General features: G+C 44.7%; 1 protein-coding gene across 4 annotated transcripts in view; it reads right to left on the reverse strand.

Moving 5' to 3' along the window:
- The window catches only part of col25a1 (collagen type XXV alpha 1 chain), a 150,596-nt gene that overhangs the window by 19,601 nt on the left and 107,751 nt on the right, over positions 1–23,244 (reverse strand). For all 4 annotated transcript variants that reach the window (XM_030430921.1, XM_030430923.1, XM_030430924.1 and 1 more), the window contains exons 7-16: positions 22,377–22,448; positions 21,712–21,828; positions 20,589–20,624; positions 14,680–14,706; positions 13,113–13,157; positions 10,574–10,618; positions 10,019–10,045; positions 6,705–6,749; positions 1,792–1,824; positions 1,133–1,168 (exon numbers count right to left, since the gene is read on the reverse strand). In XM_030430921.1, coding sequence (XP_030286781.1) covers positions 1,133–1,168; positions 1,792–1,824; positions 6,705–6,749; positions 10,019–10,045; positions 10,574–10,618; positions 13,113–13,157; positions 14,680–14,706; positions 20,589–20,624; positions 21,712–21,828; positions 22,377–22,448 — 483 coding nt within the window. The remainder of the gene's footprint in view (positions 1–1,132; positions 1,169–1,791; positions 1,825–6,704; positions 6,750–10,018; positions 10,046–10,573; positions 10,619–13,112; positions 13,158–14,679; positions 14,707–20,588; positions 20,625–21,711; positions 21,829–22,376; positions 22,449–23,244) is intronic.

Here is a 23,244-nt window from a genome sequence, read left to right on the forward strand (position 1 = left end):
TGTGGCTAATGAAAGCATTGTAAAACTAATGAATAAAAGTCTTTTCTCGTGGACGACTCCTCCACCAACAACTGATTGCCGTCCAACGGTAATATTTAACGGGGGGAGCGACAACTCAATCTCGTGAACGCCTATTTAGATGAGAAACACAACTGGTTTAGTGTGTCAGCACAAGCAGAGTGGCTGTAAAATGACAGATAAGATAAAGCAGTTAAAAAAATTAGTGAGGCCACGAGCTACGTTTTTCTTTGCAGCACAGCAGAGAAAAGACATTTGCTAAAAGCCCTTCTGCCTGCCTGGAACCAGTCTGTCCAAACAGAGAAGAAGAGAGGGGAAATTAATGGGGTGCAGCACTTGGGATTAAAAAGTGTAATTAGATGGAGCGCTGGTGTAATCTTGGCAGCAGTCTGGTCAGGGGACAAGTAATGGCTTTTATTTTGCAGCAAAATAGCTCCTCTTCTGCTGCATGCTTGTTTAAGTAGCGTCTCATCAGCAACTGTTTCTTTTACAATATTCTTCCGATTTCCTTCGTTGGACGAGACGGCGTGTTAGACGCTGGAATAGAAACAAGGCTTGGAGAGAGAGAGAGGTCATACCAACAAACACTTGTGTATCTGGACTGATGCAGAGCAAACTAATGGGACGTCCTGACGGGTTTTTACACTCTGAACTGACATTTACAGGTTATAATAAAATGGAGCCGAAACACCCAGCAGATTTAGTGTATCCAGTGTGTTAGCGTGATATCTGCGACCTTACAGCGGCTCAAAACAAGCGTCAGGCCAAAGTAAATGTAAAATGAGTTGGAGCACTGTGATGTGCTGAAGTTCTGGCCAGGTTCTGCTCAGTTCTGCTCATGTCCAACCGTCCTAAACAGTGAGGAGCTCTGATCCAAACTTGAACAATCTGATATTACACAACAGACGAGAGTGTGTGTTCACGGTCTCCATCTCCAGCCAGCTACTGAATATTTATCTGCTTCATAACTTATTAATACAGAAACCATTATAAACATTAACAAACATCTATATACGATTATAAAATATAGTTATATTACATTACAACCTGAACTACCATCACTGCTACAGCTACTTCTGTCTGCTCCGTGTTGATTGTGTGAGCAGGTTATTACCTTGTGTCCGCTCCGTCCAGGCTCACCGGGTTCACCCTGTAAAACATGCAAAGAGTTTTCTTTTCAGCTGCTCCACATGTGAAATGAGCTGCACCAGCTACTCATAAATATATTACTATGTTTGTGCATTAAAGAGAAACCGCTCCAGTTTGACACAATAAAGCGTCGCTCAGTGAGTACAGCAGGATAAAGCCTTTTGTGGCTCCAGTGATGTCACTAGGTGATAGAGTTGCATTGTGGGTCATGTAGGCACCAATTTTAGAAACGGAGAAAGAATATGTTGGGTGAAAAGGTTCTCCAGTATTATAGTGTAATGCTAGTGGACTGCTTTTCATATCCCGGCGCCTACATTACCCACAATGCATCTTTAGATACACTTAGAGGAGTCCGTCCTCAGTTCTTAGAATTAGGCTACTGTTAGCTTAACCTTACAGGTGTCATTTGGTAATTGTAAATGTAAATGTTATTGACATCGTTGACCTAAACACAGCTGAATAACAGTTCATGGTACATGTCCACAGGATGGGGTGCAGCCAATGAGTGTTTGTGTGGTTGTCAGTGGGTGTGGCCTGTTCTGCAAAGCTAGGAAGCGCTATGTGCGCTCGAGACAAATGACAGCACCTGTGGACACGCACCACTAGCGTTAGCTTAGCTCTCACCTTGATGCCTGCAGCAGAGGAGCCGGCGTCTCCCTGAGAGGAAAGTAAAGAAAAACAAAAAACCATCAGGAAGAAACAAGAGGGAAAACTGAGCAAGAGTTACAGACTGAGTGGAGCTTTCTGTCTGATACGATGTGCAATTACATCTGGAAAAATACAGAAGAAACTTATTTTATACTAAACAATGCAGGACATTATTTTGCAGCTGCTGTTTGGGTAAAAATCCGATTAGAAAGGGGATTGTTCGTCTGTAAGCAGCGTTCAGACTGAATGAACCTCCTCAGTGAAGTTTGAGTCACCACGGTGCTGCGATTCATTTCATTGGTGATGACATGAATTCTAACACAATATGCAAGACAGGGAGTTGATAGATAAACGGTACTAACGGCAAACCGTTTAAACCCTTTATCACTGCGTCTCTCCGGACGGGGTATCGAACTAGAAGCAGACAGAGCTACTTATATCACTTTTTTCCAGAACACAGGCCCTTTCCTACTTCACGTCTGCAGTGTACAGTAAAAACATACATAAAACAAGGGGCCAATAAGCGTAATTATGGGCGGTTGGTGGGAAAAGGGATCGGGGAGAAGGAGGCCGGGTCTTTAGCTCTGGTGTGGACGCTGTGGTTTCTCCACACATACGCCTTGCGTTTAGAAGTTGCTGCAGGAATGCCTCTCGCCCTCAGCCTTTTATGGGAGTCATTAAGATGCATAGCACACAAGGCATGTTTAATTGCGGCAATTTTTTTTTTTTGCAGACAATAAAATGTGTTACTGTTTACAGCCGGGCTTTGTTGCATACCGAAGGGTGCCTCTATCCCCATCTTGAAGCGTATCGTTCCAATTTTTATATGCGTATGTATATATATTTTATTGAGGGGACAGACGGTACATTAAACAGGCTCCTCAGAGTACGTTATAGAAGACAAATGAAAGGCCTGCACATGATTTTATAGGATGAAGTGAAAATGTTTTTGGTCAAATACTTAAGAAACAACATGGATATCATGTTGTGGTTGACCTAAAAAAGACAATAAAAAAAGTCAACTTTGTGCAGAGGCCCATTATTCTGACTGCTTTGTGTCCTGATTGAATAATTGTTTCAGCAACACGAACATCAAAGATGGAGCTGGTTTACACCTGTTGCTCTCTGGCAGGGATGAGTACGTGAGAGCGCCTCACATCTGCACTTCATTCTGACATCTTACATAAAAAGAAACTACAGACGATCTCACCCTGTAAAGCTCATAATCAAGCTATGGACTATATATATGAGTATAATTACCTGTTTTTCACATTATTAATCTCAGCGGGATGAGGCTGTCAGGAGCTAATATTGCGAAAACTACTTTCTTTTCATCTTTTAATCAAAAAGCCTCCATGACCCATGTGAGGAACAAGCATCAGATGATGCTACACACAGTAATTAACACTTCACTCCCCCGCTGATGAACTGATGAACCCCACTGACGACAGATCTAGCGCCACTGACGCCAAACCCGGGAACTGAGTGAGAGTTTTCACGAGTTAAATCCTCCAAATGAAGCACTATGAGATGGAAAAAGCGGTGGAGCTGGGAGGTGATCCGAGGTGTGGCACTGGAGTGCTGAAATGTCCCAATTGGGCCAATTACCATGGTGAGTCTACAGCTTGTGATTTAACCGCAGAGCGGAGCGGGACGGAGAGCTGTCACCGCAGCTCCACTTCATTATAGGCACCAAGAAACTGTCACTGCATAATGCCATTTAAAGATAATCACATGAAGATCTCATAACGTATACTTAGTCAATCAGGCTGTTTTCCCGCTGTTTGCCAAGTGAGAGCGAATGAGATGCAGAGCGTTAATCAGCGAGCGATGAAGCCGAGACAGAGTTGTGACAAATGCGACCATTAAATGTCAGCGCAGCCCTCAAAACATGACTCCTACTTCATATTACGGTCATTAGCGCAGATGACCAAATTCAGCGGCCTCAGCTGAATATCGACCTTAGTCACTGAGTTAGTTAGAATATATGTGAGGCAACACAGATCATGATTGGCTCCCAGGGCAGACCGGCCCTGCCAACGGTTGAAACGCGGCCAGTTCACAAGAGCTTGGACCGGATCTTAGGATTCAAAAATGATACCCACCACCGTGCCACACGGGCCGGGGCCAAGCCAGCGCTCACAGCCTGGAAGTTCCCCGAAACCAAGCAGAGAGTTTACTTTTCAACCCTTTTTCCTATCTCTGAGCTCCGGCGTTCTCAACGAGGAGAGTCACAGTTAATTTCACAGCTAGTTAAATACTCAGGCAGAATGCGTCTGAGGTAAATGGTTTAGAACTAAAGCTTTTAACTGTGGTAATGATTTGTTTTAAATGAGGCCAGTGATGGACATGCAGAGGCTGTTAGAAACATTTCTCTCCACGGTTGATGATGGCTTGTGAAAGCAACACAGCAGGTAATGTGTTGCATAAATGTACGCCGCTGCACACAGACGAGAACGTTTACTCTGCTGATGCTGTTCACATTTATTATACGTGTTACTTAGTGCTTCTTCACCACATGTATTTCATAATCTAAAGCAACATTATGTCCAGCCAATTACAACATAATGATCTGATGATTCTCAAAGCGTTTGCAAAGCTTCGCTGGGCAACCGGTGGAGACTCCAGGAAGTCAACTAGTCCTGATTGAGAAATTGTTGAGCAATATGTCAGAATTTTAGCTAAAAACATTAAAAAACATTATTAAAATGATGAGGATGTGACAGTTTGACATTATGACGTCATATCTGCTGAGGTTAGCATGCTAACCAGCTAGCAGCAGCTCATTCCAGTTCCAGCACTCCACACAACACGTTCCTGGTGCTCCGAGCTTAAAGGTGCAGTCTGTTGGGTTGACTGTGAGCTATCATAAAATCTTAAGATCAGGTCTTGTTGGTACATTCTGTGGTACTGCATTAGTAACGGGTCTCAGTACTTCCTCTACCACAAAATCCAAATCCTCAGAACATCCAAAGAATGCAGGGTGATCCAGAGAGCAGCAGATTGTGTCTCTCAGGATGTGGATGGATCTCAGAGCGAGCGAGCACGTCCTGTCATTGAGTCTCTTTCACACTCTGCAGGTCAGCCCGCCATCAAAACAATCTCCCTTTGTATCACGCCAAGCTTCGCGCTGCCGTTCCTCTCTCCCCCTCTGCACCCCCTGAGGTCTCTCTGCTCACCATACCGAAGCTTTCGCCGCCTCACCTCTCACCCCCTGTTACCACATCTTCCCCCGCAGTGCGTGCTGTGCATTGTTAACTTTGGCATCGCCGGCGTGGACGACCAAAGATGTTCTCCTCTCCCCTCCTCGCGCTCTGTCCCCGCCGCTCTCTGGTTTCCTCCTCCACCAGCGAAACAATAATCTCGGGGAAGAGCGATTGATCAGACGCGTAGCTGTGATGACAGGCGGCTCAGCGTGAATGTATATACGCACGATGAGACCTTTTCTTTTTCAGCTCGCACTGAAAAATCAATCAGCCCTTGATGTGTCTGACACATGTTAAACTCATCAGGCTGTATATTGAGTTATATCTTGATTGAAAAACTATGATCTCTGCCATATGCGCAATGTGTTATTACACTTTTCCACCCTGACGAGATGAGGTAATCCTGTCCATACTGATGCAAAAATCCTCACTATTTCCAGGTCTTTACATTACTTTCTGTCTCTTTTTATTGAGAAATACATGCATATGCTCTTGAGGAGTGAATGGCAGGTGACTGGCTACAGGAGTCTGAATTCCCTCGGTGCTCAATTCCTCTTTTTCTTTTTTCCCTCCTGCAGCCAGAATCTATTTTCCCCACGCTTTTACTGCATATAAGGTAGGCCAGATCAAAGCGGTGCTCGAGCTGCAAACTTTTATCGCCCTCCACTTTCCTTTTTTTGTTCACTCATTTTCCACAGATGATATCCTGCATCTGTTTCCCTCAAACGGTGTCTTTCTTGGCAGCCGCGCTCGGCAGTCTTTTAAAAAACCAGAGGACCCATAAAGTGAGAAGTTATCAAAGTTGTTCTCTGCTGAACAGCAATAAATTGGCAGTGACATTTTGAGTACACTGCTCCCACTTCGATGCCGGTCCATCAGTTATGTTTTGTTTTTCTACCTAACTCAGTAATTCCAGCATCTCCAGTGTGTTTTGTGCCTGCTGTCTCTTCTAAGCAAACATCTTAACATTTTTTTGGCAACTCTGGGAAGAAGCTTTATCTTTTCCCAGAAGTGTGAGCCGCTTTTTTTCGGGCTGATGAGACGCTGAATCGACATTTTCGGAAAAAGAGGCTTTTACTCCAACCCCTAATTGTTTTGTATCTGCAAAGGAGGCCCAACATCTATCACGGAGGTCACCCAGCACAAATAAGGCTGTGAACTGTTTTTTTATAAATGCTGCTTTCACAAAATAATAACAGCAGAGGCGGCGCGAAGTCCTGGATATGATGCATAATCTGCCTCTGGACATGTTGTCAGACTGCTAAAAACACAAAACAAAAAAAGACGTTTCCAGAACAACAAAAGCCTTTTGGACAGAAACATGATTTCCCTCTCTGCTGTTTTGTTGGAAATGGATCCAAACTTGACAAGCTGTCTTCATGATAAATGGTCCCAAATTAATGCAGGAGCCACCCAACCAGAAACTGAAGCGTCAGCATAGCACAGCAATTAAGTCCACATTAAGCACGACGGAGGCATCAAGTGGCAGGCTGATTGCGGCTGTGCAGCCTCGACTGCAGCTGATGGCACTTGACCTCCGCTGCGTCTGCCGCTCTCCACAGATCTCCTCTCAGATGGCCGACATTAACTTTTCTTTTCTCATGTTTTACGGCCACAGCCAGGCCCCGCTGTGTCTCCCTGCAAGTTGCAAAAAGAGTGAAAGGCGGAGTAGAATTTACGTACCTTCTCTCCCAAATCACCTTTCGGCCCTTCGTCGCCCATGTCGCCCTGTGAAGAAACCACACAGAGGAAATCACATTCAACCTGCTGATTGTAAGAGTGTGTTAATGCTGGGAATCTAAAATCTACATGGCAGGACTGTTAACACAGGCATGACACACAATTTCTGTGTTCGACCGCCTTGTAAAACACCATAAAGCCCGGAGCTCCGTCCCATTACGGTACATGTTAGATCCACTAACTGAGTCATCGCACATGGTTCAAATATGAGTGACTGCAGGTGACGTAATACACTCTGCTGATGTCAGTGGCATGCAGACTTTTTGAAGGGCAGGGGTGAAAAGAAGGGCACTTTAGCATGCGTTTTGGCTCCCAAGAGGGCACTTTAGCGTGTTTTTTGGCTCCCAAGAGGGCACTTTAGCGTGCGTTTTGGCTCCCAAGAGGGTGTTTTGGCTCCCACGAGGGCACTTTAGCGCGTGTTTTGGCTCCCAAGAGGGCACTTTAGCATGTTTTTTGGCTCCCAAGGGGGCACTTTAGCGTGTATTTTGGATCCCAAGAGGGCACTTTAGCATGCGTTTTGGCTCCCAAGAGGGTGTTTTGGCTCCCAAGAGGGCACTTTAGCGTGTGCTTTGGCTCCCAAGAGGGCACTTTAGCGCGTGTTTTGGTTCCCAAGAGGGCACTTTAGCGTGTGTTTTGGCTCCCAAGAGGGCACTTTAGCGCGTGTTTTGGCTCCCAAGAGGGCACTTTAGCGTGCGTTTTGGCTCCCAAGAGGATGTTTTGGCTCCCACGAGGGCACTTAAGCGCGTGTTTTGGCTCCCAAGAGGGCACTTTAGCATGTTTTTTTGGCTCCCAAGGGGGCACTTTAGCGCGTGTTTTGGTTCCCAAGAGGGCACTTTAGCGTGCGTTTTGGCTCCCAAGAGGATGTTTTGGCTCCCAAGAGGGCACTTTAGCGTGTGCTTTGGCTCCCAAGAGGGCACTTTAGCGCGTGTTTTGGTTCTCAAGAGGGCAGTTTATCATGTTTTAACCAGCCAAGGGGGCAGTTTAGTGTGTTTTGCCAACCAAGAGGGCACTTTGGCACGCTTTTTTGGCTCCCAAGAGGGCACTTTAGCGCACATTTTTCAACAATTGGGCCACCAGAAGGGGCGACTGCCCCCGCTGCCCCCCCCCTGTGCACATCACTGGCTGATGTAGATACACAAGTTTTCCACCCAGACTGTATGAAACGGGTGGAGTGTGAGTTCTGTTGTTAGCTTTGCTAGCCGGGTGTCTCTGTGGATGGCTCGTTGCACCGGTGTTTGAAAAAGAGAAAGGAATGCTCCAGAAGTGCCCTCCTGGATGCCCCTATTGTAGATAAAACATGATATAGTGCCCTCCCAGCAGACAATATATTCTATTAATATATCCCGACTACCTGCGTCGGGGGTTGTGTCCCTGCGGAGCGTCCTCATGATGTCAGATCTCCAATAAATCGAGCCTACTGTAACAGGCGTCTCAAACAATCACTTTTTTTTCTGCCAGAGGTCAGCGTTGTTGTCTCCATTCTGCCGGCTGGCTCTCGAGTCAACACCCAACGCCAAAAACAACAATTTATGTGAACGTATTTGGCTTCTCGCGTTGGAGTGAGTTCTACTGCTGTCTTTGGCGCGGAGCTCATCATCACTTCACTTTAGATAAATCCACATGATTTTATATTAAGTGAATGATAGCCTAATAGTTTGTGAGTCACACAATGAACCGCAGTTTCAAGGATTTCAAATAAAAAGCCTGTGTCCTTGCGGAGAATATTAAAAAAGAACTTACAATACTGGACACAATGTTTGACATCACGCATCCATCTGTTTAGATACACTGTCGTTCATCAGTTAGAGGAAAAAACGACTGCGAGCGTTCGGCCAGGATTTTTTAAAAAACTTCCTTGAAGTTGGCTGCTGGCTGTTCTAGTTAAAGGAGCCAAAAACAGCAGTTAATATTAACAGATCTGGCTCTCATAAAAAGAAAAACTTTAGAGTAATTTAAAGCTGCGACTCCCCAACATGGGGATTGCAGGATACATCAGAAGGGGCTCGACGTGATTAGAAAGATCGGACATAAGATGTTAAACGTATAATGTTGTCTGATGTTTTCTCTAATTCTCTCTCTTTACCATAAAATAATAGATCTTTATTTTTTAGTCTTTCTGCTCAAGAAACTCTTCTGATGAAACAGAGAGTTTGTAAAAAGTCGCCAAAAGTCACATTAAGTTAAAATATTAGTTTGGTAAAAGTGAAAGTCTTGAAGTATCAAAAATCAAATGTACTTAAGTAGATTTTATGTTATTTTATTGCTTTAAAGTATCAAAAGTACATTAAACATATATATACATGTAAGTATAAACTGCATACTTGGCATTGGTGTTATTGATTCGGCATTTTTCTGATTATCAGAATCTTTGTTTGACTTTTAATCGGATTGCAGATAAAATAAATTAAGGAAAAATGTTTCTTTGGCTCTGATGGAGCATGCAGATGTAAAGTAACTAGTAACTAAAGTTAGCAAGTACACAGAATATTTAAAGTACAAGTACCTCAAAGTCATACAGTACAGTACTTAAAGGGTTTCGGTGCTGAGAGCCAAACAGTTTGGATCGTCTGCGGGACGAAAGCGGAGCCAGAAGAACCGAACAGCCTCTCACAGAAACATACTGCCGGTCCGTTCACTTCTAACTTTCCTGAGCTCGTGCCAAAGCTCTCTCCTCTAAGATGCAGTTTTCTGTCGAGCCATCATTTGCATCCTGCTAATTCTCCCCAGCACACCCATGAGGCTTTGAGGGCTGGTTGCTAGGAGATTGGCTACGCGCCCATGTGCGGTAAATCAGGTGTGTTTGGGAAGAAAAGTCTTTGATTTTGAAGAAAAAACTCGGAGCAGCATTGAGAACCGCCGCCTGAAGGCCAGTATTGTGGTCGATGAAGAACACTGAGTCACCGCCTCCCTCCCCGGCCCGTCTCGCTGTCGTCTCGCTCGGCGTTCACACCTCCCACCCGCCACTGTCCAACAACCGTGAATAAAGGCATCGGGTAGAATTAGGGAATGGAGAGAATACGGCTGCTTTTCCTCACTGAGGCTATTGTGTGGGCTCGGTTTTTTTGGCCTTGTTGGAGAAATTGGGTTCGTTTTTCTGTGACTCACTGAATCACTGACTCACTGATGGCCAGAATCTCACAGGGGAGTCACCTTTGGAAAGTAAAAGCTGCGAGCTGTGTGAAATAAAAGCAGACACATGGCGGGATATCAAGACCGATGCAGACAATAATGTTCGGAGATCTGAATTAGAGCTTTACCTTTTCACCTCGCTCTCCCATTTCACCCTGTTGGGAAAGAAAGCAGAGTGTTAACGACAGAAAAGCTCAGGGGGAGTCGGGTCCAGCTGGGGAATTACTGCAGCCACCGAGGGTCAGATCGTATCTGGGGTTAAATTCATGTCAGATTATGGAAAGTCTCTTGTGTTATGGCTGCTTTTTCCCCAGACGGACCCGTCGAGTATCAACTTCTTAAAACCTGCACAGTCATCACTGAAAGTCGTCCATATTAACAGACCAGAATCCAAATTATAACGTGGCTTCGCTTCACATTTCATTCAAATGTTCAATTCTAGGACACATTTATCTGGATATCCAGTAAATATGGCTCATGAGAACATCACAGTCAACAAAGACGAATGAAAAGATGCATGTTTGTTTCCTAAAGTAGAGGGAAATACAATATGGCACACAAAAAAATGGTAAAAAAAAGTGTCCGGAAGTGAAAAAAGGAGAGATAAAGGATGAAAAATTATAAAAAACTTCAAAACAACAAAAAAATATATGATCTGGATGAAGTTATAGGAATAACCAGACCTTAAATCCAGGGATACCGTCCAATCCTGGGATGCCAACATCCCCCTATGGACAGCACAACACACACACACACACACAGTGGCTGCAGTCAGTGTGCCGTCTCACCATGTGAACTCTGACAGGTAGAGATAACCTCCAACCTGAACGGAGGTGGAGTGTGTGTCGTCGGTGCACAGGTGTTATTGATAATGGAGCAGCAGATTACTGGAGCGCAGAAGGAACTGATTCTCCACATGTTTCGAGCTACAACGGAGTAGATTCCAAAGAAAACTTCTCAAAAAAATCAAATAATGAAACCGCAGACTAAATCTGAAAGCGGAGAGGATAAACGGGCTGATTAAAAGCTTAATTATCTCTGGTGTGGTTCTGGGCACGAGCAGGAGAAGAAAGCCGAGTCCAGCTGATGAACGCCAGCCCGCCGTTAGTGCGAGGCTGAAGTGCTGCTCCACCAGCTTCAGTTCATCTGGTGCCAGAAACAATTACGCTCCTGATCTTTGCAGGCCGCCCGCATCATCAGCCTGTTAAAGAAGAGGATCAGCGCCCGCTCTCACTGGATGATGCTCATTAATGCAGCAGGACGCAAAATAAAATCATCTATCAAATTCAAATACGCGACAATGTTACGACCATAATGTAAAACTTCTTTCTTGGTTTCTAAATGTTTGTTTTTTTTCCCCACACTGCTTTGTTTTTATTAAAGGAGCAGTACGTAGCTTTAGGGAAGACATTCTAATCAGAATAGAAAGATCCTGCACAAACTAAAAGAATATGTTCATATTTGGCGGACCCTGCCACCGCAGATCAGCTTGTTTATCTTTTTTTTTTGCATTTGTTTTATTACCTCATTAATATTGCAATTATCTAAATTGTGAGTTTGAATTTTCTTCTCCCAAACTACGCAGCGCCCCTTTAATCATGGTGGGGTAATCAGTGTGTACAGGGAGTTTCCCTGCAGCTGGAGCCGTGTCTCATCTATCAGCCCACACATGGGAGTCATCGTCATAATGATGATGATATATCGCCATAATGATGATGAAGTGTAATTAACAACTCCTGATCTGGAGCTGATCAACTTCCCATCAGCGCTCGTCCTCTCTGAGTGAATATCTGACTCAGATCAATACGCCGTCTGCCAGTCAACCTGCCGCTGCCGGCCGAGCAGCTTCGCTTTAAACTCAAACTTTCTGCATGAGCGAAGGTTACATACCGTAACGGATTCTGTTTTATAACTGCATTGCGCAGCATTGGAGTTCTATTTCATGGGTGCTGGCAAACGCCACTCCTTACACAAGTATGGAATTAGGCCTTCAGCTTGTGTCTCCGGTGTGAGTGTGGCTTTCACTCCGAGATGAAACTTCTTCACTCTGGTTCCTATTACAGCCGTGCGTGCCTCTCTGCTTATATCTCTGCAAAATGCATTCTTGAGATTTGAAAGATGGCGCCTCTCGAGTCATCTCCCCATTCATCCTCCTCACTGGAATAAATATGCCTCCATTTCCCCCCATTGTGCAGCACCTGCACTGTCTTTCTTTATCCACTTTGAGAGTGAAACGCAGAAATGAGGCGAGAGTGCGAGCAGATTCACTCGCAGCTCGAACAAACGGCGCTCTGCGGTTAGAAACTGAAGACGCAGCCCGGGGGATTTCTCTCAAACAGGATGGTGGTTTTGAAATTGTCAGAATGCAGGGCAGAACATTTCTAATAGGAAAACTGTAAGTATATTATTGAGAGACTTTTGAAGATAAAACACTGTCAGGTGTGGGCGGAGCTTAGCGTTCTTCAGGTGCCGTATTCTGTGAGGGATTGTGAGGCTACATTTAGAAGACGGCTCATTTCTACTAAAACAACTAAGCGATAGATTTTATTCCCTCTGAACGAAGGAGCCGACTCTTCAATCCCTTTAAATAAAAAGGTAAATTATGTCAAATTGAAATAGAAAATCCTCCAGTTTAAAGGAGCACTATGTAGTTTCAACTGACATGAATTAAAAAAAAAATGAAATAAACAAACTCTGTTTATATGTGGCGGACCCTGCCACCTTTCTAGCTTCAAACAGTGTTCCGGGACCTTATTTTCCTCTGAGAACAGCGTGTTTGTTCAGTTATGGTTTGTATTATTACCTCATTAATAACATAAATAATACAATTACAATATCCTGGTAATGTGACTTTTCTCCTTGACAAATATAATTTGAAACTGAGTAAGATTAAATGATTTAAGATTCATTCACAGCATCTCCCATTTTCCTTTGTAAAAAACCAAACTGTGTAATTTGACAAAGTGACTTTATCTTCAAAAAAAGAATTGAGAAGACAGATTACTTTAAAATTACCAAGTAAAGTAAAGTTATAATTCTAAGTTATTAAAACTTTGAGCTTGTACAACTTAAATTTAATATTCTACTTTACTTTTTTTTAAAGGAAAACTGAGCTTTTAAAATGTACAGTGTCGTATCACTCAGAGGGCTCCAGAGAAGTGTACCACACTCATCAATCATCAATCATCAATCAGAAGTGTCTGTGAATCTGAGTAATCTTACCTTCAGTCCGTCAACACCTGGGAGGCCTGGAGGCCCGAGTAAGCCCTGAGAAATAAACACAAAGGCATTTTAAATTGTCCTTTAAATCACGAACAACAAACACTGGTGAGGATGAAGCTTTAACTGAACACCTCATTTTTTAAATATCTCTCGAGAGCTTGAAAGTTAGAACGCTATGATAGATCGATTCCTCCGTCCAACTATTGACTGGGCGTTAATGGACTTTTTGTTTTGTTATTCATTCAGTGCACAGACAGTGAACGCACCACTCAGCGCAGAGTTATAGTTCTGGAAAAGTTCTACTAATTTAGTCACAAACAAAACTTCAGTGGGATTAAAGTCCGAGCCTGCAGACGATCTTCTGAGGAGGACCGTCTATTGTTCCCAGCGCGTTCTGTTCACCCCCGTGTGTTCTGATCTCAGGAAAACCAGACCAGAATAAATATTGCATGACATATTTTAATCTGCAAAAAAAAAGTTATAGACGAAACTGGCAGAAGGTGCGAGACTGGGAGTGGAGAACATGATCTGTGGAGCTTCACACCGACAGAGGAGAGAGTTTAAAAAACAAAAAGATTACAGGATGTTCACATGTAGATGATTTAGACTCTGAGGCTGCACCGGGCGTGTTTTAATGAACTCCCACTCTCCGGCGCAGCGGTTTGCTTATGTTGGCTATTTGTGCTTCTTTGTAATAAAAGTGACCGACTGTTGCCATGGTCACACTTCTAAATGTATCAGAGATTTGTGAAACAGTGACGCACGGACTGGGAGAAAATGAAAAACCACGACAAACGTGGGTGTTTGTGATCATGGGGGGTCATTTCTAACACATCCAGAATAGATCTCGGGATGACGGAGGATTGAAGGTGGATCACATCGGAGCGGGAGAGCTAAAAAATGTATTATTACTACTTCAGCTCGAATATACGATTCACACTCGACTTTTTATCAACCAGGAAAGGTGATGAAACTTGGATAACTCTGCTGAAGACGCCAGCAGCAGATCTAATTGAGGAGCCGCGGGGCCTGGCTCATGAGTCATTAACACGCCGGTGTGTCATCATTGACCCCTCCACACACACACACACACACACACACACACACACACCTCCCCCCATCCTACGCCGACGGGAGGCCTTGCCGACAGATGACAGCGCAGACAGGAAGTGTCTGATTGGGTTACACTGAACAAACACTGGCAGCTACCTGATGGCTGGATATGGCTTACATCTGTTCTCCACATCAGCGCCGCCAGGGACCGGCAGCCATATCGCAGCACTCAGCTCCAGGTTCTCTGTTCTCTCTCTCCTCCTCTGTCACCCTTTTTTTCTCTCTTCCCCTCCTCATGTTGCCCTCCTCTTGTGTATTTGCTTGCCCCGACTGTGGCCCTGTGTCGCTTATCTCCAGGTAAACATATTCAACAGCCAGCTTTGCAGAGAAAGCACCTCGCCGCTGTGTTTCTGATGTCATTAAGGAGATAACTGACTCACAGAGTCTCATTTTATCTCATTAAACAGAAAAATTAGATAGTCAATGGAACAAGAAAGTGATTTTCGGGACTCACCTTCGGCCCTTCTGGCCCCTCAGGCCCCTGTGAATGAGAAGAGAGGCAGAGTGTGAGAGAGGGCGGTGGAACAAAAGGAGTTCATGTCAGATGAAATAATATCATTTCCACAGCCAACACGGTCACAGCAGAGAGGCTGGCAAGATTCGTGCTCGGATTTCATACGGCGAACCCTTCAGGCAGAACCGAATCACAATCAATCCCTTGTTTTATCCCTCCACAAGAAAAAAGAAATCCACTCTCTCTGAGCCTTCTTCTCCATTAACATGAATCACTAATGAGCCCATGAATAAGACAAACTTTTATGTTCTTATCTCTCATGTTGATCTCTTTCTCTACTCGTTTCAGTGACGGTCTTGTTTGGCTGCTCTACATTTTAACTCCACAGTCCAGCGCACCGAGAGGTTCATTACCTAAATGGGCCAAAGCTAATAAGTAAGACGGGGCGAGAGAAGGCGCCACATCCCGAACGGAGATTCGACTCAGTGATAGACGAGTCTGGGAGGACAGATTCTATTTTCAACCTGCTGTTTACCGCAGTGAAACCGGAGGCCATGTTGGATCCTCGACCTCCTCCGACCAGAAACATGCCTAAAAACAGCAAGACCGCCGGCCGACTAAAATAAGAGAGAGCACGCTGAGAGTTCGCTCCTTCCACGTTGGCCTCACGAAACTATTGCAGCACCCACAGCAGTTCATCAACACCTTTACTCTTGGCTGTTATGACACCTGGTGTTGGCCAACGTGTCAGCCCAGGATCTACGGTAAATGCTGCGATTTGGCCCGTCGCTCACCGCTGGGTGGAGGCCAGGCAGATCTTATACCCCACAGGCCCTCTGCAACAACAACTTTCCAAAGCTGTATTCATGTTAATTGGCAAAACTTGAGATTTTGTCCCCTCCCCCCCCCGATGAGTAAAAGGTTTGTGTGCCTGTTTTCGAACGCGGCCAACGAGGACACATTCAGGTCTACGTGTTTTTAATGTCAGAGCAGATCTTCGTGCAGAAGCCTGTTAGCGTGCCGGCTGCCAACTTACACCTCGTGGCCAAAGAACCAAACAGCTGCCTGGCTCGGCGACAAAAGAATCATAATAATGACCAATTTTCGGCAAATAGGCTCCATCTTTCCATATCCTGTTTAGTTTCTGTTGATGAAACAAGGCGATCACCAAGTAACTGACGCTCCAAACGTTCCCATTTACAAAAACTAGCCTGTTAAATCCCCTGCAGCAACAAGTTCTCACATTTACAGAAATGGCCCACACAGTTGCAGCTCATTTATAGTGCATTCCATCTGCGCTTATAACAAAAACCTCAATGAACAACTTTCATTATCCCAGCCAACCAAGAAAAAGCTTTTCCTCCTGCCTGCCTGCCTTTAAAAGCCTTTGTTAGCTATCCGCAGTAGGGTTTGGTAAACATCTTTATGGCCCTCCAGGTATGTGAGAGCATGTGCCACTCGCCTGAGCGCTAATTACCTTGGCTACATCTGAGAGCACTCAGGAGCTACTGGCTGAAAAGGAGGTTTTTCACAAAGTCAAGAGCCCTCGAGGAGGTCCTGGCTGCTTCTCCTCTCAACTTTTAAGCTCCCAGAATTAAAATCCAAACATCTCCATTTAGAAGGAATTACGTCAAATTAAAGTTTTCACCGTGGTAGCTCATCCTCGGCGTGTCATCCTCGGCGTATCGTGAAATATAAAGAATCTGCATATGTGCAACATGCACAGGATGCCTTTTGATGTCGAGCATTCGAGCACAAACACAAAGCGCTGAATGTTCGGTGCTTTCATTCACGTCTCGGAAATGACAGACAATGAGGCCGGTTCCCTTGGTCAGTCTGCAGTCGAGCCCTCAGCCACTCCAGGAACTTCCTTCATGTGCATTTCCACACAAGAGAAACACTTCGGCTGATCAAAGCGACATGTTGGAGCTTTGGAGTGAAGTTTTAAGAGCTTCTTTAAAAAAGCTCTCCAGTATAACGCTGTTATTGACATTAAGTTCAGCTACTTTCAGCTTTAAAGGGACATTACGTTTTCAACAGCATGCGTCTTACTGTCTTAAGTTTGGCTGATGTAGCGATCGGGTAGCAAAACATAGCGCTGAGCACCGTCGCCGTAAAGATTGTGGACATGTTTGCTTTATTTAAAATGTGTACATGACTTTCACTGTGTAACGTTTTTCAATCAAACTAGCTTTACTGCTAATGCCACTGGAAACAAACCAACAGCTAGCAAGAAAACACCACATACTACACAGTACAGGCCACTCGAGTAGCATCCAAGTTAAGTTAGTTAATACAGTTATTCTTCACCTTAATTATATTCTACAGTTAATGTTTTCAAACAGCAACATGCACACCAAAAGCATCAAACTGACAGAACATTTCCAAGGTTCTTCTGGACTTACATTAACATTTTAAATTCACATTTTATTAAATAACTTGTGGTTCTTCTCTCTGTAGATGTAACAAGCGTCAGACTCAAACTGAGTGAATATTTACAAAAATAAAACTGTTAAAATCTTCAAGTTGAATATGTGGAAAACGGTTCTGTTTTTCTATCAACAATTATTGAATGAAAGTTGTTTGTAAAACCTTACTGTTGCTGCAAATATCAATTATTTTAATGAGCAATTAATCTATTAATCTCTATTTTCTTCTTGATTAACTGCTTGGTTTTTATAAAATATCTGAACAACAGTCCAAAACCCAAAGATGAAACTGAGAAGAGCAGAAAATCCTCACAATGGAGAAACTGATGATGGAGAGTGGACGGAGATTTTTTTGGGGGAAATATCAATTTCTGATTGATTAAGTAATTAATCACTTGAGCTCTAATCTCAAACGAGAAGTCAACTTTCCATCTGCACTTCCTGTTCAGTATTTGTGTTTGTCTGAAGGTGTGCAGCCTTAAAGTATGACGATAAGACCAAAAAAAACATCTTAAGAACTTCGTCTAAGGACAAACAGATTTGTTCCACACAAAGAAAAAAAAAAGAAAAAGGATCTTTTGCCTGTTGATGTCGACATTTGCCACAACATTGTTGGAGTCCAGCGAGCATGTCCGAAGCCGTTCACTCACATCTTTGCTCCTCATGTTTGGCTTCACATTAAAAGGAAAACTTAGTCAAGGACACCAAAATATTAAAAGGTATGTCCTCATTATACGGGCACATTAAGTCAATTAGACCCCGACATGCATGGCTGCTGGGCGCTGAAAAAAAAAAGTCTAAAGGTGAGTCACTGAGGCATTGTGGGTAGTTGTGGGATATGAATAGGATGTAAACGGAGAGCGGTGAACTTCTGCGGCGTGATTGGAAAAACACCAGAAAGCAGATGGAGGAGGTTTTCCAGTTCTGATGGAACGGCACATACAATACATCGCTGGTTTCCATATTTAGACTTTCTGAAGCAAAATCAAAACCTGAATGAAAACTGTGTGCAAGGCTGCGAGCCACCTTCAGAGAACCGAGGACCCCCGTAATCTACCCCAGAGAGACCTCATGGCTCTGAGGATTCTGAGCACAGTCCTGAAAATATTTCCTTCTTTCTTCTTCTTCTTCCTCTTCTTCTTCCTCCCACCTCCCCCTCCTCTCCTCCTCCGTGTTGCTCCACCAGAGCCTAATCCTTCTAACCAGCACCACATGTCCTGGAAGGCTGCTGGAAAACTCTGGAATCCACTTTTGCCTCTTTAACAATAGCACGGACATCAAAAAAAATGCTGAGCTGTGTCAAGTGGGCGCGAGCTCCTCGAGCACCGCCGAAGAAGCAAAAGTGAGTGAAGGAGCGACCTCCAGATCCCCACCTCTGATCTAAATCCTTCTCCGCTTGCTGCACAGAGCGGAGCCCATCAGTCTGCTCGCTAATTCACATCTAATTCATATTGATTTTCAAAAGGCCAATCAAGGGTGTGGACTGCTGCTGTCTTTCTGGATGGAAAACTTCTTTTTCTTCCCTCTCCAGAAGTTTAACAGCTTAAATGACCATTTAAAGCAGCCCTCCTCTCTAATCCGTTACCTTATCTCCGCTTTTTTGTTCCTCTACAGAGTCACAAACACTCTATTCGTTGGCTGTAAACAGAAGCTCTGAGACTCCGAGTGAGCGGCCATGTCCCGTCTTCTTTAACCTGCAGGACGTGCTCATCTCACGCTGCTTTACAGGAGGGGATTGATTTCCAAATGATGACATTATTCCTTGTTAAAAGTACATTAGTGTCACGCTGTGTTTGCACTCGTGAAATAGTACGCCTTATTTCAAGAATTACAGCGAGGCCGTGCTTATTTTTTATTCCACGCGCTGCTCCGGGCCTCCGAGCTCGTTACGAGTGGGATTCACCATTCATCTTTCAGAGCGCTGCTCCTGCTGCTGTTGTGTAAGCATGGGAGACTTATAGGAACACACCTGGGAACGCTGGGAGATCTACTGAAACAATAACAATCATGACATTGTGAAATTTGAAATGAAACTGTGCTGCTCACACAGCTAGGGGATGATGGGGAAAACATGTAATTAAAGCCAACAAACGCTGAAAACTCCGGCGATGTAAAAGCAGACAGGATAACACGTTAACTGACCCAGAAGTTATCCACCATTTTTGCATGAAACTCGTCTTTCTCTCTAGCTAACGTGCCGTTTCTTTCCAATCCACGACTTCTTCCTCACCCTGGCGGAGGTCCGAGGAGATGGAACAGGAGATGAAGCCTGATATCAGCTCCTCTGTCAGCCTCGCTCGCCCTCCCCTGCACAACGCTGACATCACCCACTCTTTTCGCGTGTCACGTTTTTCCGTCCCTGCTCTCTCTGGAATTTGGCGCGACCTGTTCGATGTAGCTTTTATAAGGAAACTTTAATCAAACGCTTTATTTGCCGAACACCACAAGCAGTATCCAGTTGCTGTTCGCTGGAACAGCTCGCCTCTACTGTATCAGGGGGTTTTTGTGAGAAAGGACAAACATTTTTGTAGGCGATCATAAAATGTGCCGTTAATATTCACCATAGTTCTCATAAACCACCGTATGAATGTGCCGTAAATTAGTTGTAGGGTTAAAAAGAACATTAAAAAAATGGCAGCATCGCTCCATGATTGCTTTATTAGTGAAACACACCAGATTAAATCTAATAAACTCCGACACTAAACGGAATTGAAATAGTGTATTTGTGACAGTGAACCGCATTTGGTTGGTTAGCAAATTAAATGCAACCAGGAAAAGGAAATTACAAGACATATTTTTACCAAATTAGAACGCTGTTAAAGCAACTTTATGAGTTTAACACTGGCATCACGCAGAGAAGGAGAATACCACACCTACAGAATTAGGTGCAGAATTGAAGTGTCTCTTTAAAACCTGCTGTTCTTAAAAAGCTAGATATTTATGTAATGAAAAAAAAGGAAAATAAGCCGAGTTAGAAGAGAGGGCCGATACAATTCTCGCCTCTTTACGGTAAATATGAAGCTACCTCCGACAGCTAGCTTGGCTTGGCTGAGGCTGGAAACACGTTCAGTCCAGAGGTAACAGAATCTGCCCACCAGCACCTCTGAAGTTCACTAATTAACAAGATATATATCATCTGCTTCATCTGGACGGAAACCAAACCATAAAAACATTGTGTGTTGGACTCCTTCTCGGCCTGCTGCGCCAAACTTCCCCGAGTCTTTTCATCACTGTCATCACACTTTCACGTTGGCCGACTCTTCTCTTACTCAGCTAAGCTTGTTGTCCCTCAAGGTGTGGTGCTCTCTGGATCTCCGGACCACACAAGCGTCTCTCAAAGACAAAGCGGCGATCCACAGAGAAGGCTTAGCTAAGGAGCTACCAATTATAGCTTCACATTCACCCCATAGTATGAGAAATGGTATCAAGCTTCCCAAATTACTCTGGGAAAGAAAGTAAGGAAGAGACGTCTGTGCTTACCATGAGTCCCGTCTCTCCAGGCTGCCCCGGATCACCCTAGAGCAAATACAAAACAGTAAGTTAAAGGAGGAACAGTGGGCTTTGTTTTCTTTGAAAAGTTTGGGGAATCATTCCAGAAAATGATCCGAATGACTCAAACATTCAGGTGGAAAACAGCATTCTGCACATTATAGTCGAATTCTCCATTTCTCCTGGTCCTCGGCCTCTGTGGTGCACAGGAGCCAGGCTGCCAAGTAGAGCTCAGCATTGTTCTCATATACCAAGTTGGCTGGGAGGCTTTTATCACGCTGTGGCACCTGTACCCTTCATCGTCTCCGGCCAACAACCTCGTTCGAGTCTCTGCTTTCGGTTCAGGCCTGGCTCCCCGCGGTTCTCGCGGTACAAAAGAGACATATGCCCCGTCCAGGTTTTCCGCGCCAAAGCCACGCTCGAACATTATTCCATTCCTGCCTCTTTGCGACGTTTACAGGATGGTTCTTGCCACCCTCCTCCTGAGCGATTCACGGCAGGAGGAGTAAATCATGAGAGAAATAAAAGGAACTTCATTTCCTCGAAAAAAAAAAAACTGCGCCACGACTATCGCAACTGCAACTGGAGGAACTGAGAACAATAATCATCACAAAAAAACTTGGAGGGAAGCAGATAAACAACACTTGATATTTTTGCACTCCCACTGTGAACTCTGCCAAGACAATAAAGATCAGCCGGAGCCCCTCGGAAGGTTTTATGGCTGAACATAATTGACAGGCCTTTTCTGTTTCTTCTTTCTCTCGCAGGCAGAGTTCACATAAATTAGCGTGATGCCAGTGACGGGCTTACGGACGTGGAAAATGTTACGTTATAATGAAAAACAACCAAGTGGTCGTAAATCCATACAGTGAAGCGTCCTCCTGGGACCGTGTTCATGTTTAGCTAAAGACATTAGGGCAATGAACTGCAGCGCAGCTTGTATAGTCTTCATTAGAGAGGTTTTCATTGGGATCAACCCTCCCGGCACCGAGGCAGAGAAATGAGCCGGACTTGTTTTAGTCTTAATGGAAATAATTCAGTGATTTTTAAAGGAAAAATGCACAGAAAATCTTTATCACACGTCCTCAGATGGCAGGTGGAAATGAACACTCACTGGTAGACCAGGTACACCTCTGGGCCCATCCTTCCCTGTGTCCCCTGGAGGCCCCCTTGGCCCAGGAGGGCCCGGTGGCCCCGGAGGCCCAGGCGGTCCTGCCTGCCCTTGATCTCCCTGCGTGATGAAATAGCACATTTAAACATCATTAATCTGCCATGTTGTTGGATCCACTGAGGCTGGAGCCACTGTAGTTAAATGATAATGAAGAGAGAGTAGCAGAAACTCATAACATGGACCAGAGTCTGGGTCTAATGGCTACAGCTAGCATACAGAGGACCGAGCCCTAATGCATCTGATTTACAGTTGAAACAGTAATTCCCCTAAAATGCATGCATTCCTCAGCGGGCTTAATAAGTTGAAATGCATTAGGCATATTACAGCAATCAGGGCGAAAATACACTGAGAATGTGTGGTCCATTATTATACTGGATTACAAGAAACTCTAAGAAAACCTTCTGCAATCTATCTTGCAGGGAAAGTGCACTAAGTGGTGCCAGGACAGTAATTCATGTTACCTTAATAACAAAAACAGAAACAGTATGAGAGTATTTATGACAGGTCTGTCTGAAGGCTTGCATGCAAACTGTAGAGTGCCCAGAGAGAAGTGACTCGGTGAGACTCGACACGATGGACAGAGAGAAGAGCGAGGACACAGCCACTACCTTAATGAGACGCCGCTTAATGAGCTGCTGGTCAGCGGAAAGAAAGCCATGATTGATCTTAGGGAAGACCATCTGAGCAGGTGTGTGAGGTCAAGAGGTCGGAGGTCAGAGGTGAGAGAAGGTTGAAGGAGGATGAGGTCCCAGAAGGAGGAGGAGGAAGAGGAAGGCAAATGCAAAAAGAAACAGAGTTGTTAGAAAGGCCTGTGTTCACCAACCCCGAGCAGCGCCTTCACAGACGGGGGGAGAAATCCACAAATCCACACTTTTCCAGCTAAGAGGTGGTTTGCTTCGGAAGTCTGGGCTTTCTTTTTTTTGGGAGCCAGGGCCCATAATTACCACCTAAGGGGTGCGAGGGCGCCACAGCGGGCTCACGGTCCCCTGAAAAATGGGAATTTCTCCTCCTCTGTGAAAGCGCTGTCATCATCTTCACTGCGCCTGCTGCTCAGTCGGACCCCGGGAGCTGCACACACCGAAGCCGGCGTGCTTGACCTTCTGAGTCGAGGTTGATTCCAAACCGTGTTCCTTCTCAATGCATGCATTATTCTGCTCGTGTCCATTGGTATTAAGTGGCTTCATCCATCGCTGAAACCATCCTGAAGGATTTGTGGTGAACCATGGGCATGAGCTTTAGCTAAACATTTTGCCACTTCGGTTCATCATCATGTCCCTCTCGGAATTCTTTCCATTTATTTTAGCATCAATGGACACGAGCCAGACCATGTCTCGGTTTCAGGATGCTTCCTCCAGTCAGCTACATATTACAGGGGTTTAGAAGGCCACCTAAGCTTTCAATGGGGAAACCCGGCATGTAACGTTCAACTGAAATCTCGGGTGGTGGGGGGGAAGAGGGTACTGATTGACTGGCTGA

This window comes from Sparus aurata, chromosome 10, assembly GCF_900880675.1.
Source record: "Sparus aurata chromosome 10, fSpaAur1.1, whole genome shotgun sequence".
NCBI classification, from domain to species: Eukaryota; Metazoa; Chordata; class Actinopteri; order Spariformes; family Sparidae; genus Sparus; species Sparus aurata.